This window comes from Lupinus angustifolius, chromosome LG12 (genome assembly GCF_001865875.1).
Source record: "Lupinus angustifolius cultivar Tanjil chromosome LG12, LupAngTanjil_v1.0, whole genome shotgun sequence".
NCBI classification, from domain to species: Eukaryota; Viridiplantae; Streptophyta; class Magnoliopsida; order Fabales; family Fabaceae; genus Lupinus; species Lupinus angustifolius.
The window spans coordinates 6,312,783-6,332,350 of record NC_032020.1 but is presented as its reverse complement, the minus strand read 5'-3'; the positions used below and the strand labels follow the sequence as shown (position 1 = coordinate 6,332,350).

At 33.5% G+C, this 19,568-nt stretch overlaps 1 protein-coding gene across 1 annotated transcript; it reads left to right on the top strand.

Moving 5' to 3' along the window:
• LOC109361542 lies at positions 339-2,515 on the top strand. The gene has a single exon (XM_019607028.1). The coding sequence runs from the start codon at positions 457-459 to the stop codon at positions 2,254-2,256; it is 1,800 nt and encodes a 599-aa protein (XP_019462573.1). The 5' UTR covers positions 339-456; the 3' UTR covers positions 2,257-2,515.

Below are 19,568 nucleotides of genomic sequence, written 5' to 3'. Positions count from 1 at the left end.
AAATAAAAACTCACTTCTTATTCTCTCATCTCATATTCTTTCCACTCAAAATTACCTCAACCAAGAGTTTTAGAAATTACCCACAAGAACCAAAAATTGTCTCTACCTTCACACGAATTATACCTCAAAACCTCAATGCTCTTTCAATGATTTTTCTTCACTTCAACATTGCCCTCCCAGCAAGATATCCTCACTATAAAATATCACATGACTGTTTATTGAAACACTTAATCTAATTCTTATTATTTCATTTCTAAGTCCGGATTAAAGCTGAAAGCTATATAAGTCAAGTTTTTAAAACAAAAGTTGTTGGAGTAGTTGAAACTGTATCGAGTATCAATCCTAAATGTCTACAATTATGTAAGGTTTTTTGAAGTTTCCAAAACTGGGATCGAATTTCTACGATGATACAATTATTATTGGTCTCTCTCAGTCTCATATCGAAACCCTAGTGCAATGAATTCAAGAAAAATAGATGAAGATAATCTCTTCCTCCAAACTGATCCATCTTATTTCTCGCTCCAAGAAATCAACGTCTTCCCTTCTTCTTCTTCTTCTTCCCCTTCCGATTCGCCACCGAGTCACTCCTCCTCCGACTCACCACAACAACCGCAAATCTCACCGGACCCTCACATCTCCTCCCAATTCTACACCTTCAACTCCGATTCCCACGCCCTCATGATCCGCTGCCTCCTCCAGCGCCGCCTCGCCACTCCCCCCGAGATCCGCGCCGCCACCGCCCGCTCCGTCCTCAGCTCATGGCGGACCGTCTGGAAGGACCGGAACGAAGAGACTGCGTACCTCACTGCCTGGAAACGCATCCAGGATAAGCTTTCCACTCATGTGGACCCCACTGGTAACCCTTTCCTTTGTTTCAAGAACAATTCTCAGCAATTTGTTTCACATGTTGATCAGTGGCAGGACATTGTGATGAGTTTCCACGGCGAAACCGATATGAGGCACTTTGGGGTTAAAGAAACTATTGAGAGGATTAAACAGGTTTGGACTGTTGGTGCTAAGTTTTATGGTATCCCCGAGAGCTTTATTAGGGTTTGTGTGGCTGCTTGTCGAGTTTGCGATGCGGACACAGTTGGATCGGCTGGGGGGAAGAGTAAGAGGAGGAGGTTTGAGTATACAGAGTCTTTTGATGTGCCTGCTATGGAAGTGCCTAGTAGGTTGCAACAACTTGCGGCGAAGCATAAGGTGGTTCTTTGTATTAGGCAGAAGTATATTAGGTATAAGCCTTTTATGGCTGAGGTTAAGGATTATGCTTGTCATAGAGCTGGGGAGCCTGCTGCGAAGAAATTGAAGGTTTTGAAGAGGGAGCCGTATGCTTCGAAGCGGTGTGGGTGTGGGTTTAGGATAAGGGCGATTGTGCCGATTGCGAATTATAATGAAAAGGATAAGAGTTTTGTGTATCAGGAAGAGGGGATGGCGGTGTTCAAGTTGTATGCGGTGCATTCAGGGCATGAGCCTGGGCCATTGGATGGGAATGCGAGGATTATGCATCGAGTTGTTGGGCATAAGGGGAGCTATATGATGGATCAGGAGACGGTTTATGGGGTGAGTGAAGAGATGGACAGTGAAGGTTTTGGGTTGATGGGGAAGGATGATGGGGATTTGCAGCTTTCGGTTTTGCAGCAGATGCAAGAATTGAAAGCTGAAGTTGGGATGTTGGAAGGGAGAGTTTCGAAGATTCCAGGTGAATTGTTGGGTTCTGTTTCTCGCGAATTGTTTGATATAGTGAATAAGATTAGAAATGTAGGGGAACCAAGTTTGAGACCAACTGAGTTACTTGCTGATAAGTCACACGCAGATGATGTCTTGGTTGGAGACAATGATCTGGCAAATTGGAGTAATCATCATCATGACAGGATTTATGGGGATGGGAAGGATATAGAGCTGATTGAGGACGATGAGGATAGTTTTGGCCGCACTCTAGGAGAAGTGGTTTGTTGGGACCGTATGAGTTCAGAATGTAGAAGTCAGAAAGATCTGTTAAGCGAGACTTGTAAGCCGGAAAAGTGGTTGAAATGCGGCGACTTTGTAGATGAGAAAATTATTCTTGATTGCGAGGATACTAAACTAACCAAACCCATCAGACATGATGAGGCTATAGTTTCAGATGTAGGCCTTGGCTGTATACAGGTCGATAGTTTCTACCAAGATAATCCTAAATGGTTTGATTCTCCATGTGGTTTGGATACTGGTGCAGATTGTGGGGATAGTGGCTTCCGTCATGGAGAGATTTTATAATCCCATGACATCAATGTAATCCACTCTAACTTTGTGATCAAATTCTATCAACCTATATCCTATTTACCCCTTCTGACAAGTAGAAGTGCGATTGTACATTTATGTATACAGAATATTGGCGCAGCTCACATACTTTTTAGCTGTATTTATTGCTCATGGTTTTGTAAAGTATGACCAGTTATGCTTCTTTGCACATAACTTCGTTATGATATGAGTATATATGTTAACTAGTTATCAGCTTCAGATTTTTATCTTATGCTTCTTTGCACATAACTTCTTTATGATACATCAGTGTTTTCAGTAATCTGGTTTGGAACTTAGAAATTTTTGTATATAGTATGAGGAGCTATTGTTTAGTGGTGATCTGTTTCCATATTGTATGGTGTTTTATATGAACTTTTTCTTTATAGCATGTAGGTGCTCTACCCCTTAGCCATTTGCTCTACATATTTACTCATTTTTTATGTAAAAGATTATTTGGCATTTTGGTTCCATGTGGAGATTTATCAGTTGCTATGCCATATGGGTGAGATAACCCAATATACCATCATGTAGCTCTACCCTACTTTTCATTCATCTCATTATGTTTTTGGCAATTCCTTTTTATTCAAATCTAACATTGTTGCCATTTGGTGCTACAAAAGAAATGATTTCAGGTACAACCAGATTTCTCTGTTTTAGAACTTAAAAATTATGTTTCTTGTATGAATTCCCCTCCCCCCACACACACCCGTTTTCTGTGTTGGAGCTGGCAACATGTATTCCACTTTTATCATAAACAAGGAAATGCTTTCACATTTTTTAAATAATTTTCACCTCTACAAAGTGCTATGATAATCTACCTGAGAAATGGCTGGCAAAGGAATACATTCGATACAGTAATACTTGAGGCAGGTGTACCATTCAATCTTTACGAGGAACACATGTCTAAATCTTGAAAAGGTCATTGAAGTTTCTTGGTCACCTATGTTAGGCTTAAATATATTATTATTTATTCTTTATTTGGGGGAAGGAGAATACTACCCTTGAGATTGAATTGGCATGTAGCAACACGTCCATGTTCATTCATTTTGCAGTTGTCATTCAATTGGTAATCTCGACTATGAATATATGATGATGCTTTTAGACATTAACCTGAGTGTATGTCTGGTATTCCTATATCTGGTGCTTAGAATCACAATTTTCCATCTTCTGCATTTGAGTGAATATTTTGTAGTAGGGCTACTACTTGAACAGATATTTCAGAGATTTTGGTTTCTGTACATGTTGCACCATCCTGTGTGATGAACTGCACTATTGTTTGGTAATTTAGTAAAAGAAATGCTATAAATTATCAATATTTGTTTGCTTTGCTGTATCTTGTTTTTATGAAAATTGCTACTATGTTTACATGGTTTATTGGAAGGCAAATGGATGCTCAAATATCTTGGAGTGAAGGGAAGATGTGGATAAAATTTGTATCAGCCTCTGTCTAATGTTCTTCTTGGGAAATTATTCTTTTTTTTTTTTATCGGCAATTATTAGTATGTTAGTATTTTGTTTGGGTGAGACTCCACCCTCAACCTCCTTCACCCTAACCATCAAACCACCTTATAACTTTTTTCTTTTTTGTTGATGATGAGACTCGAACCCACAACCTCATGCACTCTTATGAACTAAGGTTATCTGCAATTCCTGTACTCAAAATATTAGGTTATTGTTCTGCTTTAATTGGTCCTTATGCACTCCAAGTTTACCTGTAGCTACCTGCTGCTCATTGAGTTCTACATTCTTTAGTGCTTTTTCTAACATTCATACAAGTTAAACAAAGATGATCTTTTGTTTTTGGTTTTATTGCATGTGTTATTGATACCTTTTTAATGCTTAATTATGACTTCACATCTTTCATGCTTAAGCTCTTGTTTGCTCTGAAGGGAACTGATCCGGACAAAGATACCAGAAAAATGGCGAAGCTTTAGTACACAGATAGTAACCTTACTGTTTTATGACCTAGAGCACATACAGTGTGCACCTTGCTTCTCATTGTGTTTGTAACTTAGTATTTATTAGAGCTAGATATGCTCCCTTTTCAAGTCAAGAATCTCTCTGGTAATGCATTCTTAATATTTTTAATATTAATTAGGTTTTTAAGTTCATCCGTTTGAGTCAATATGCAAATGACATTATTAATCTCTGTTACTTGACTGTTATTAATCTTTGTTGCAGTGTATGTTTTTCTATTAAAGACCATGAAGGCATGGAGACATGAATCCTAGTTATATGACCTGTGTCTATCTCTAAAGCGTCTCACGCAAACAATCAGACGTGGAACTGGTATTTATCATCCAGAGAATGAAAGGAGCTGTTCAGTAATTCTTGTGTCCAACAAGGTTACATATAATTTTGTGTCCGTTTTTTTTGTATTAAAAAGTTGAGTTTTTTTGTACTACCAAAACTATCATCTGACCTTTTATACGTAAGGAACTAATCTCTTACGGGGTGTGCGACTGCCCTTTCCAATAGGTGTTGCTTCTAGGAATAAAAACCGTTGACCTTTTGGTCATCTAGTGATGCTTTACACTACTAGACCAATTCCTTGTTAATATAAAAAAATTAAGTTTGAAACGACAGTAAAATTATTGCTTAGTAATCATGAGATGAAGTAGATTCGTGATAATAATAATGTACATCTATAATCTCCACATTTCATTATGGGACAGTTTTTTTTTACCAAAAATGAAAAAGTTACCACTTACATCAAGTCCACTTTTTGTACTTTGGAGTTGGATATAGTTCTTTGAAGTGGAGCTTTGGTGCAATGATTAGAATGGTGGCCATGTGACGAATTCATAGGTATACGTCATGTATGTGATATGATAGTTATCTAAAGTTTAGAGGGAATAATAATATTTAATTAAAATTTATAATTAAAATAAAAGTAACTGTGTAACAATAATATATAAAGAAAATATATATATTTCAAAGTTTCAAAATAACATATTAATTCAGAATAATATTAATTAGCAACTAAATATATATATATATATATAGAAATTTATGCATTCATTTAAAGTGTCATTTTTTGTTATTTTAAAGATTTATATTCATCACTCGATGAATTAGAAGTAAAAGATCATGTTATTTTCTTTTCAACAGTAAATTATCATGTTGCGTGCAAGAAAACATTTTCCATATCATTATGAAATCTTGTTTTGATTATCTTCAATTCTAAAAATGATCTTTTTTGAAATAGTTATAGAAATCATAATAGTTAAGACAAATAACTCAATCAAATAAATATTATGCACTCACATTTCCCATTTTAGTAAAAGTTACACAGATGATTCAAATAATATTCAAATCGAATGATTGACGACTTCAAAAATAAAATATTGAAATTGATATCTCAAACTAATCTTCTCCTACTCAATGAAATTCATATGATAGAATTTGTACACAAAAATTAAATTTTTTATAGACATTGTTAGGATTCGGGGTAGTGTTGAGAGTGTAAAATAAATATTTTAATGAAGAAAAAATATAACACTAATAGTGTAAGAATTTTATATATTGTGAATCAATCATTGATCATTTATTTTTAATCACCATTGACTCTTCAAAAAAAAAAAATACAAATCAATGATGAATGACATACTCTCTATGTATAAATTTTTATACTAACAATACATAAATATTACACTCTTTAATAAATTAGTTAAAATCAATATTTAAAATAAAATTTGAAAAATTCAGGGGCAGCTGCCCCCACCTGTCCATGAGATAATCCGCCCTTGAGAGGAATGGTGTTTGCATGTATTAGTTTTATTGGATTGAAATTCGTATCATTTTAGATTGCTATTATAAACACAAAACTATACTAAGTAGTTTAAAAACATATATGAAGCACAAGTTAGTAAAGGTATTCACAATCAGTTTGGTTCGGTTTTTAGGCAAAATATCATCTGATTCAAATACATAATTAACTTGTGGTATGGTCTGATCTGTTTTGTTTACATTAGGATATCTTATCCAAATATTATATGTTTGGTTGGATCGGTTTAGACTATTTTTTATAAGAGATTGGAACTCTACACATACACTTTTAAAATTATAAACATGGCTAAAATATTAAGTATAATATACTTTAAAGTATGTGAGTAAAAGTTAGGTTTGGTTCGACTTTTGTGCATTTTAGTGATCGAATTGAACACATATGGTTCAGTTCTGCTCAATTAACTGCAAATTTAATTATAGGAATCGAACTGAGTCGAACCGCTCTTGAACGGTTCGGTCCCACGATTTTTCCTAATATTTCTTTATAAAAAAACTTGTATCAATTGAAAGTTTAAAATATATTACAAAAGATATTATTTGTTGATAAAATGAAAAACACTACTAGTATTATTATAAAAAAAAATGAATCATATATAGATGAATAAAAAAATTGAAACTCATAATTGTTCGTTAGTAACATATATATAACAATTATGTAATTTATGGAAAAAGGTGAATTATCAGATATAATAATACAATCCACAACTAATTAGTAACATATATATCTATTAGTAACAATATAATTCACGATTAATAATATATATTAATTAGTATAATATATAATAGTTATATATATATAACCTTACAATTCACAGTTAGTAACACATATACCAATACATATATGTATAACAGTATATGATATAGGTTAGTTTAAAACTCCATACCACAAATGTTGGAAGATATGTTCCAAATCATCAAAATACTAAGAAATAATTTAGTAAGTAATAATTGATTTAATACTAACATAATAGCAATTTAGTAACATATATAACACAACAATTCATACAAAATTAATAATTTAAGTCACAAAATTGGTTGAAGAATTTAAGCAACAATAAAACATAATTCCCTAGTATCTATTTCTTTAATATACGGTTTAATTCCGTTTCAACGGTTTCTAAATTTATAAAACCATAAACCGAACCGAGCATAAATGGTTTCTTAAAAAATAACCGAACTGGACCACAAAACTCAACCGAACCACATTTTACGACTTGGTCCGATTCGGTTCCACCGGTTTCACGGTTTAAACCAGAACTACTTACACCCTGACTTTAAAGTGACAAGTTTACATGCATTCATATTAATATTGTCACAATCTTGTCATAATACTATTTACATACAAAATAACGATATAATGTCAAAAGTCCACAACTTTGTTCCTATCACAATGTTAATTTAAACAAACCAATAGCCATCTATAAATTTAAAAATTATTATATCATACATTGATGTTCTCATTAAAAAAGAAACAATTTAATATATTAATAGTTGACATTGATTTATTCCTTCATGGTAATTCTATTGTATATCATGAGAAAATAAATCTGCTCACTTAATTATATTTATCAAAAAGAAATATCATCTCTACAATATAAATTTAGTGAGCACATATTTTATAGTCATATCATATGAATATTATTTAATCTACTATTTGATTAATTGATTGTTGAGTTTACATTCTAACTTCTTTTAGAACATTAGTAAACTAAAATGTTAAACATTTAAACGCACAACTTTGTGTCTATTTCTAATAAGCCAAATAAATGTGGTACAAGTTAGATCGATCTGGTTCCTAAAATTGAATCTAAAAACCAAACTGAACCAATCATTTTTAAAAAAATCAATCCAACATAATCCAATCACATTTGATTTTTATGGTGCTAATTTATTTTGGACCTGTTTTCAATTTTATTTTTGGCAAAACTCAATAATGTCAAAATATAGAAAAGAATTCCACAATTTTATAAAAATATCAAAGTAACATAATGGCAAAACTCAAACACTTCTATAAAGTTATAAAATAACAAAATTATATATCATAATGCCAAAATATTTACAAGTTCAAGTAGATCATCATTCAATTATCTTTACCCTAGCCTTCAACAACCTTGTTGCAGAACTAGATATTTGGCTTTGGTGCAAATAACAACCTTTTGATTGTCCACACTAGACAAAATTCGTACAGATGAAAGTATGTTTGAAAACCATTAACCCAGAGTTACCATTTAATATAGCTCATTTTTGGGATTCTGAGTGTTGTCTATGTTAGCATAATAGAATGTCGGGTATGATTCAATAACACTGACTACATGGAATGTTGTTAGATGTTATACTTATAACAATGCCCCTCTATAGAGCATTGTTATATGTGATACATACGACGTCGCTCATTATAATAATGTATCACATAGTACAATGCTCTCTAGAAAGAGCTTTGTTTATGTATTTCATATAACCGCGCTCTATGGAGTGAACATTGTTGTATGGATCACATTCAACAGCGCTTGCAAGAACTATACTAGCAAAAGTTGCTGAATGTTATATATATTAATACCTGCATATATATAAATTCATCAACAACACACACAATATATATATATATATATATATATATATTCTCAACAACAGATATCTAAAAGTTTTTATTAACATCAATACAATATAATACAAATTACAAATAAAGAGTAACATGTCAATTATGTTTTGACAAAGGTAGTAAGATAAAAGTACAAAGGCATTGATCAATACAAACTACAAAAAAATAATATCAGTAAAATGCATATTACAAACAAACAAAATTAAGATATAATTATATAAAGACATCCATCAACACATCTTTTATATACTTTTTTCCTTTTCTTTGATCGGTTTAGGCTTGTATTATGCTTGTTTTGAAGAACATATGAATTCGCCCAAAGCCCTTCATTGTGATCATCTTTTCTATATAAATCATCCTCTCTAATTCGTATGCTCTCACACAACTGTAATGCCCCAAGAAAGGGATCCTCTTTCATATCAATATCTTCATGTTCTTGAACATAAATATTAATGATGATTATTTTATTAGTCAAAAGAACAACCGACCAGTTCATATCAGTTGGGTCACTAACATAGAATACTTGTTGAGCTTATGATGTTAGAATAAATAAGTCATTTTATATCCTAACATATTAAAATTCACTTGCATGCACCCTAACTCATGAACTCGAAATCCATTGTTGTTATCAATCCATATATAAAAAAAATCTGGCAACTGAAACATTGTATAATCTAATTCTCATATTCATTAAATGACCCTAAAGTATAATATATTCACATATATTGGATTTCTATCTTTTGCATTTGACATATGTGTAGTTTGAGCAACAATAGTCACACCACTATTTTGAATTTTACTTTGATCATCTTGTTTTTTGTATAAAATATGAACTCATTAATTAGATAACTAGTGAAAGATAAGACATGAATAATTAGACCATTAACTAATCATTTAAATCTTTCGGAAACCGAATGTGCATTTATATTCAACTTATCAACAACGTGATTTCTTAGCCATCTTATAAAACATCGATTATGCTATGTGGAAATCCAACGTTCATTCTTCAGTTAGAAATCCTAAGCATCTTGTGTCTTTCAACATATGGTGCAACCTCGTCGGCATTAAGTAAAATTTATAAGTGTATTTGCTCCAATTCTATTTTTGATATAGTTAATATTTGTTTCCCAGTAATCCCTTCACCAAATGTTCTTTCAACATAATGGGGCTTTGGAATGCCTATGAAATTAAAATGGGCAAGGTATCCAGTACAAAATTCAAGAGCTTCTTCAAAAATATGTCGCTTAATAATACAACTCTCTAGTCATGATCGATTTTTCACATACCCTTTTAATGTCTTCATATAATGCTCAAAAGGGTACATCCATCTCATATAGAAAGGATCACGTGGTTATGTCTTTCGAACAAGATGAATGCTTAGATGAACTATTATGTCAAAGAAAGAATGCGAGAAATACATCTCAAGCTCACACAAAGTCAAAATAATTTCTCTGTGCAATATAGGTAAATTCACGGGGTCAATCACTTTACTACAAAATTGCCTTGAAGAAGAAGTATAATTTAGTTATGGTTCCTCACACTTTTTTAGTAAAATGGACTGTACGCCAATAGGCAAATAATGTTCCATGAGTGCATGACAATCATAATACTTAGGACTTTTTAACTTAAGGCCTTTTAACACCATGAACAAATTTACAAAATTCTAATTTCTTTTTCCTAGACAAAGTATAAGTTGCTAGAGGTAGATATGTATGTTTTCCCTTCTTTATCAATCTCAATTCCTTTCTTATTCTCATACTAACCAAATCTGATCTTGCATTCAAGTCATCTTTGGTCCTACTAGGAATCTTGAGTAAGGTACCAATGAGACTTTCAAGTAAAATTTTCATTATGCATAACATCAGGGAAATGTCTTACATATACTGAGCTACAATATGAAAATTCAAAGAGATTGATTTCTTTTTCCACCCATTTATGACTATTTCTCTTACAAAAGGTTTGCCAAAGTTATTATTCAAACCCTTTATTACCTTTTGAAATAATTGATCACCCATCAACGTCAAAGAAGCATGACCTTCTTCATTGTTTTCATTGAATGCTTTTCTTCATTGCCGACAGTGATGATCATAATGCAAAAAAAATCTACAATGCCCGAGGAATACATTCTTCATATAGTGTTTCAACCTTGTCGAATGTGTAGTGTCTTTGCATACATGACATGCAAAATGACCTTCTGTACTACATCTTGATAGATTACCATTTGCACGAAAATAATTGATTGAGCTGAACACCAAAGCCCTCAAGTTGAATCTTTCTTCTAATACCTCTATACATGCCTCCCACATTTGCTTGAAACCTTCAATAAATTGAGCCAAGTATATCTCTATGTCATTTCCTGGTTGTTTAGGTTCATAAATTAATATAGATAACATCATAAAATTACGCTTCATGCATAGCCAATCAGGTAAGTTGTATATCACTAAATCAATGACCATGTACGTGGGAGCTACTTTGAACACTAAGTGAGTTAATTCTATTAGTTGACAATACAAAACATATATTTCTTGATTCTTGACCAAAACTAAGATAATCATGATCAATTTTTCTCCATTGAAAAGAATCTGCAGGATGCCAAAGATTGTCTCCTTTAATCCTTTCATCAACATGTCATATCAAATGATTTGTATCTTATTTTTGAACATGCGCTTAAATCTTGATTTGATGGGAAAATACCATACAACCTTTTTTGGAAGTTGAGTATTTCTTCTTATATCATGATGCATTACAATTAGGATACAACTTTAACAAAATATATTCATTGTAACACCACAAATTTTCCAACTAATTTGAAAATAGATATATTTGTTAATAGTAAATTCCTAATTATTTGGTTAACCTTTAACATAGTTATCTCTCTAAAATTATCTAGATAGGCTATATAGTTATACCTTGTGAGTAACTTATCTTTTTATTATTAAGATAAAGTTTTTAGTTATTTTAAGGGAATATTACTTAAGGTTATCTTATGTGGAACCTTAACCTAAAATTATAACTCCCAATAAGTGTATTGAAAGTGGGGAGAGAAAAAAAGAAACTTCTCTCCTGATTCAACCCATCTTGGCAGTAGAGAAACATAAAGAAACAGGTAAAATTTTTTACACTTTTCTTGCCTAATCTCATATAAAGAGAGTGTTGATTTTTAAAAAGGAAATTGTTTGCTCTGAATTCTCTGTGAAATGACTACAAAACAGTATACGCTTCTTTTCAATCTTTACTCTCATGAAAACAAATATCTTCCTTTGATTCGTTTCTAAAAAGTGGGTGCTGGCAAATCTATGAAATCTTTATACAAGACTTTATGCATCAACCTCTCTCTTAGCAAATTCAATATAGGCTCTGCAGGAAATTTAGTTTCATTCAAGAAAAATATACTTTTTCTATAACAATGAGGGTAAATGTTGTTTAGGTCATTCAATATTATATTTTTAGGGACTCATTTAATAGCAACCGATTTTAGCATTATAACCCCTTTTTCTGTTATTCTTTCTTATTTTTCACAAAATTCTTCATGCTAACAGTAAAGGCATAAACTCTTTGCCTTATAAACACTGATACTGCAATGTGCTTTAATTAATATGTTTGCAACTTATTTTCAAATGCTAGGTAGTAACAACCTGTAATTATTTCTTTATTGCTAATAGGGTACGCTATATACATCTATGGGAGCACATCTGCTATCTCACAATGAGTGTCACACTATGTGCCTCTTGTGATTGGTTGAAAAATATATATTAAAATTAAAATTTATTTTTTAAGTATTTTTCTGACCAATCACAAGGTCATGACACATAGAGTGAAACTCATTGTGGGACAACAGATGTGCACCCATGCATCTATATTGTATGGTAATTGAAACTCATATGTACTAATTGTTAGTTTTAGGTAGATTAGAAATTAATTTGTTGTCTTGATTGTTATTGGCATGTTCAAGAGAAAAGATTTCAAGGTTGAAGGAGATGACAAGAGAACTAGTTTATTTATTGGACAAGGAGCTTGCGTAAATCCAGGTGAGGGAGAAGTATTAGACATAATGGTATTAGAATATAGCATTGGGGTGTCCAATGATACTCACTAATTGGAGAATCCTTAGACTAAAATGATTAATGAAGGGTCAATTGTCTTGATTGTTATGGACTTCCTCATTTAATCATTTTAGTCATTAATAAAAATATTATGTCTCGACTGAAATGATTATATGTTTGATAATGATGACTTATTGATCTGACTTTATACTATTATTAGACTACTATCATTAGTAATGAATGTTTATGTTTGACTTATCATAGTGATAGTGATCATGATTAATTTCATAAGTGAATGATAATTATTTGCAGATACTTGAGAGCCTATTGCTAATCATTCGCTTAAAACTGTAGTGACCTTGAGATGTTATTCATTTATTTTGATCACTAAGTTATGTCTTAGCTCGTCCTAAGGACATAGTATGAAAAAAATGCATTGGGGATGAGACCACTAACTTAGGTGATGTTATTGGAAATTGAAATTGAGACAATATTGTTAAAAAGACTTAGTCTACTAACTTTGATCAGTGTGCATATATCATTGCATTTTTAGTTGAAGTTGGAGAAAATGGAAAGATACGATGATAGAAATATGATTGGGATTTGGATAGGGGAGTCAATAACAATGACTTGTCAAGAAGCCTAGAGGGATTTCTTAGGTGGGATGATCCAGTGAGGGTCCGGTCTTATAAACCGTATGACCAGGACAGTCCTACATGCAAACTAAGTAGTCTCTGACACCCCCTTGCGCATTTCGTGATCGGTAGAGAGGATTCCTGAAACGGGCTGGGTTTACCACGTAAGCACTTCTGATAGAAGTACGGGATAACAATATATATTGTTAATTGTCGTTGTTAAGGAAATCTGTACTCCCGGTTGCTTTCCCACTAGGGTCTTGGCCTCCGGGCGATGGATGGCGATTGGTTGGTGGAATTGCATGAGCATAGCATGAGAGATCACTTAATAGTGGTGTATACATCTCAATACATGATACACTAACATCATTCATCATTGCGCATATTTGTTATGAGTAGAGATAATAATTGTTGTGTGTATTGTCTAATTATGACATTGCAATTGTTTGTTCGCTCTAATGTTATGATTCTTTATAAATCCACTTCATCGCTTTTGCATGATTTAATGTCTTACTCCCTCTATGTTGTTTGTTTGTTTGTTTGTATGTATAAATGAATTGTAGGTGGAGGAGTTGAGTAGCATGTTGAAGATTTAAAGTAGTATAGTTTAACTATGACTCATGAAGCCTTCTAGTTTTATTTTATGTAATTGTGTTAGTAATCTCATGCTCTAGTAGGATTAGATGTTTATACATCCACATTTTCTTGGTATCTTAACATTTTGTTGATTTTATTAGAAAAAACATTATTTAATATTATCTTGGGAGACAATGATTTACTATATTGAGGGATGTTACTTATTAAACATTTTATGAGGATTTAGGAACAATTATAAAATTTCTTTAAAAAAAATTTATTTTACCTTGGATATTATTTACTAAATCTTACCTTGAAATTATATGTTTTCCTATAAGCAAATTGGGGTGTTACATTTAGTGGTATCAGCGCATAGGTCAGTCCTACGGCTTAGGGCATGGCCTTACACGCTTCTTGTATAACTCTGTTTGTGAATTGTTTGTTTGTGATTTCATTAGTGTAATTCAATCATTATGAACTTTTGGTTCTTATGTGCATTGAGTGCGTTGATTATGGTTGGACGAGGTCGTGGTCGTAATGATTTATTGGCTCAAATGGCAGTTGATCTAAAAAATCTGAATGAGAACTTACAAAATCTAAATCAAAATGTCAACCAAAATCCTAATCAACATCCAATTCCACCACAAGGATCAATTGGATATCGTGGTCTGGATGAGTTCTGTAATTGCAATCCAAGTAAATTTCAGGGTGGATTTGCTCCTGATGCTGCTAATGATTGAATTCAAGAGTTGGAGAAGATCTTTTGAGCTATGAGTTGCAATGATGCCCAAAAGGTGACTTATGCTTCTTATATGATGATTATAGAGGCTGGGAACTGGTGGGAATATAGTAGGCGACAAATGGAGGCAGAGGAACAAGCAGTTACCTAGGAAGCTTTCAAGGGGAAGTTTTTTCAAAAGTATTTTCCTGCAGATCTTAAGAGGAAGAAAGAGCTAGACTTTTTGTGGTTGGAGCAGGGGAATATGAGAGTGGGGGAATATGCTGCCAAGTTCGAGGAATTGGCCAAGTATTACCCTTATTATGATCTAGATGCTGATGGAAGATCAAAGTGTGCCAAGTTTGAAATTGGTCTAAAGCCTGAGTTGAAGATGATATTCGACCATCAAGAAATGACCGACTTTCAACCCTGGTTAACAAGAGTAGAATGTTTGAAGATGACATGAAGGCAAGGGATGTTGCTTTGAGGAATGTGAATTCCCAGAGAAATTTTGGACCTCAACTAAACCAAATGCAAGGAAGAGGAAAAGGGAAGATGTTTTATGATAATAAGAAGCCATACACTCCACCTATTGGCTATCGAGGACATAATTCTCAAGGAATGAAGACTGCTACTACTCCTAGGGGCCAACCAATGAACTCTCCACCTTGGTGCAACAAATGTGGTCGAAATCACTTTGGAGCGATTTGTCCGAATTAGAGAATGTTTGTTTATTTTTTAAAGAATTGGGACACGTCAAGAGGTTTTGTTCGAAGTTGAAGCAGAGTATGAATGTGGTGAGAGTTGGGAGACCTAGAGCAACAGGAAGATTTTGTACAATGAGTGGTTCTGAGGCTGCAGATGTTGATGGTTTGATCTAAAATACATGTCTTGTGAAGGACATCCCCTTATTTGTGTTATTTTATTCAGGTGCGACACACTCTTTCATATCATTTGATTGTGTGAAACAACTAGGGTTACAAGTAGATTCCCCACCCTTTGATTTGATTGTATCTACCCCTGCCAATGCACCATATATAGTTTCCACTCCATGTTCAAAGTGCCCTGTTGTTGTAAACAATAAGACCTTCTTGATAGACTTGATATGCTTACCGTTATCCCAAATAGATGTGATTCTTGGGATGGATTGGTTATCTGCTAACCGAGCTGAATTGTTTTGATAAAGCTATAGTATTTGGTGAACCTAATGAGACCTCTCACACTCCTAGTTACTAGAGATCCATGTCAACCAATGAAGTTAAGACTTATTTAAAGGAGGGAGCGCTTGCTTACATTCTTCTAGCTTCCTTGGAAGGAGAGAAGAGGCCAGAAATCAAGGATTTGCCAGTAGTACGTAGTTTCCAGATGTTTTTCCTGATGACATTCCTAATTTACCACTAGTGAGAGAAGTGGAGTTCTCAATTGATTTGGTACCAGGAACTGGACCCATCTCAATAGCTCCTTATAGGATGGCACCATTAGAATTGGCTGAGTTAAAAATCAATTAGAAGATTTATTGACGAAGAAATTTATTCGGCCAAGTGTTTTACCATGGGGTTCTCTATTGTTGCTGGTCAAGAAGAAGGATGGCACTATGAGGTTATGCATAGATTACATAGATTTGAATAAAGTAACAATTAAGAATAAGTATCCATTCCCTAAAATTGATGATATGATGGATCAGTTGGGGGGGGAGCTATTCTATTCTTTATGATTGATCTCTAGTTAGGTTACCATCAGCTCAGAGTTAAGACAGAGGATGTTCCTAAAACTGCTTTTAGGACACGATATGAACATTATGAGTACCTTGTGATGCCATTTGGTATGACTAATGCTCCAACAATATTCATGGATTACATGAATATGATTTTTCATCCGTACCTAGATTCTTTTGTGGTGGTATTTATAGATGATATCCTAGTGTATTCTAAGAATAGAGAAGAACATGTTGAACATCTGAGAGTTCTATTGAAGATTTTAAAGGACAATCATCTCTATGCCAAATTATCAAAATGTGAATTTTGGCTTGAGTCTGTGAATTTCCTTTAGCATGTCATATGTAAGGAAGGAATTGCAGCGGATCCTTCTAAGGTTGAAGTGGTGATGGAATGGGCTGCTCCAAAATCAGTAACAAAGATTAGGAGTTTTCTTGGACTAGCTGGTTATTATCGAAAATTCATTGAAGGGTTCTCACAATTAGCTTTGCCATTGACTAAGTTGACCAGAAAGGGACAACCGGTTGTTTGGACAACAAGATGTGAGGAGAGCTTTCAAGAGCTAGAACAGAGGTGGATTTCTGCACCCGTATGGATTCTTCCATATTTTGACAGTAACTTCAATGTATATTGTGATGGTTCACAATAAAGTTTGGGTTGTGTGTTGATGCAAGATGGGAAGGTTGTTGCTTATGCTTCGAGACAATTAAGACTACATGAGCAAAATTATCCGACTCATGATCTATAGTTAGCTGCTACTATTTTTGCTTTGAAAATATGGAGGCACCATCTTTATGGCGTGATATTTGAGGTCTTTAGTGATCACAAGAGTTTAAAATATTTGTTGGATCAAAAGGAGTTGAATATGAGACAAAGGCAATGGATGGAATTTCTCAAAGATTATGATTTTGGTCTTCAATATCACCTTGGGAAAGCTAATGTGGCAGCAGATGCACTAAGTCGAAAATCATTACACATGTCTACCTTAATGGTGCGAGAAATGAAAATGATAGAGGAATTCATAGATATGAATTTGGCGGTTCAAATGAACTCAAGAAGTATAATTTTGGGAGTGCTTAAGGTGACGAATGAGTTCTTCGATCACATAAAGGAAATGTAGATGATAGATCAAGAGTTACAAGTTAAGAAAGATTTAGTGGTTAGTGAGAAAGTGAATGAATTTAATATGGACGCTATCGATCTTTTGAGATATAGAGGGAGAATTTGTGTGTCGTGTGATGTTGGGTTGAGGAAAATGATTTTAGACGAAGCTCACAAGAGTAAGCTGAGTATTGATCCTGGAGCGACTAAGATGTATCAGGATCTGAAAAAGATATTTTGGTGGTCTGGAATGAAAAAGGATGTTGTTGAGTATGTTTCTCGTTGTGTGGTTTGTTAGAAGGCCAAGATAGAACACCAGGGGCTTGGTGGTGAATTACAATTGTTGGAAGTTCCTGTTTAGAAATGGGATAGCATTGCAATGAATTTTGTGACAGGTTTCCCATGGAATCAAAAAGGTTTTGACTCAATTTGTGTGGTAGTTGATCGACTAACCAAGTCTTCTCACTTTCTTCCCATAAATATGTGATACTCTTTGGAAAAATTGGCAAATTTGTACATAAGGGAGATAGTCAAGTTCCATGGTGTTCCTTCAAGCATCATATCATATAGAGATCCTCGATTCACTTTGAAATTTTGGAATAGTTTACAATCTGCATTGGGGACTAAATTGAAATTGAGTTCTGCATGTCATCCACAAACAAATGGTCAGTGGGAAAGGACGATTCAATCATTGGAAGATTTATTGAGAGCATGTGTGCTTGAACAACCCGAAAGTTGGGATATGAATTTGCCTTTGATTGAATTTACATATAATAATAGTTTCTTAATTGCGACACATAGAAGACACTGTGGAGGTTTGACATCAATGGTGGTGAATCTATTTGATATGCAACAAGACCGATCCTCTTTAAAATCCGATAAGATCCAATAAATCTTAGGGTAAGCTTGTGAGATTTTAAGACTTGACCAATTCTTATAGTCGAGACTACTCTCACAAAGAAACTACAAGGAAAGTAGATTCCTTTAGTGAATGTAGTTTGGAGTGAAGCTGATGATAGAGATGTTACTTGGGAAGTAGAAAGTAACATGATGGATGCTTACCCTCATTTTTTCAACCAAGGTATGTTTAACTTTCAAGGACAAAATTTTTAGTAGAGGGAAGGATTGTATCGCTACAAATTTTCCACTTGATTTGAAAATAGATATATTTGTTAATAGTCAATTCCTAATTATTTGGTTAACCTTTAACATAGTTATCTCTCTAAAATTATCTAGATAGGCTATATAGTTATACATTGTGAGTAACTTATCTTTTTATTATTAAGATAAAGTTTTTAGCTATTTTAAGGGAATATTACTTAAGGTTATCTTAGGTGGAACCTTAACTTAAAATTTTAACTCCCAATAAGTGTATTGAAAGTGGGGAGAGAAAAAAAGAAACTTTTCTCTTAATTCAACCTATCCTCGCAGCAGAGAAACATAGAGAAACGGGTAAAAACTTTTACACTTTTCTTGCCTAATCTCATACAAAGAGAATGTTGATTTTTTAAAAGGAAATTGTTTGCTCTAAATTCTCTGTGAAATGACTAAGGAACAATATACGCTTCTTTTCAATCTTTACTCTCATGAAAACAAATATCTTTCTTTGATTCGTTTCTAAAAAGTGGGTTCTGGCAAATCTATAAAATCTATATACAAGATTTTATAATGAGTGGTTCTGAGGCTGCAGATGTTGATGATTTGATCCAAGGTACATGTCTTGTGAATTTAGTCCCCTTATTTGTGTTATTTGATTCCGGTGCAACACACTCTTTCATATTTTTTGATTGTTTGAAACAACTAGGGTTACAAGTAGATTCCCTACCCTTTGACTTGATTGTATCTACCCCTACCAACACACCAATTATAGTTTCCACTCCATGTTCAAAGTGCATTGTTGTTGTAAACAATATGACCTTCTTGATAGACTTGATATGCTTACCGTTATCCCAAATAAATGTGATTCTTGGGATGGATTGGTTATATGCTAACCGAGTACTTCTGAATTGTTTTAATAAAACTATATTATTTTGTGAACCTAATGAGACCTATAGCACTGCTAGATGCTAGAGATCCATGTCAGCCAATGAAGTTAAGACTTCTCTAAAGGAG

What these genes read in the sequence shown, in the direction of transcription:
- LOC109361542 (XM_019607028.1), top strand. Translation starts at nt 457, where the DNA reads ATGAATTCAAGAAAAATAGATGAAGATAATCTCTTCCTCCAAACTGAT.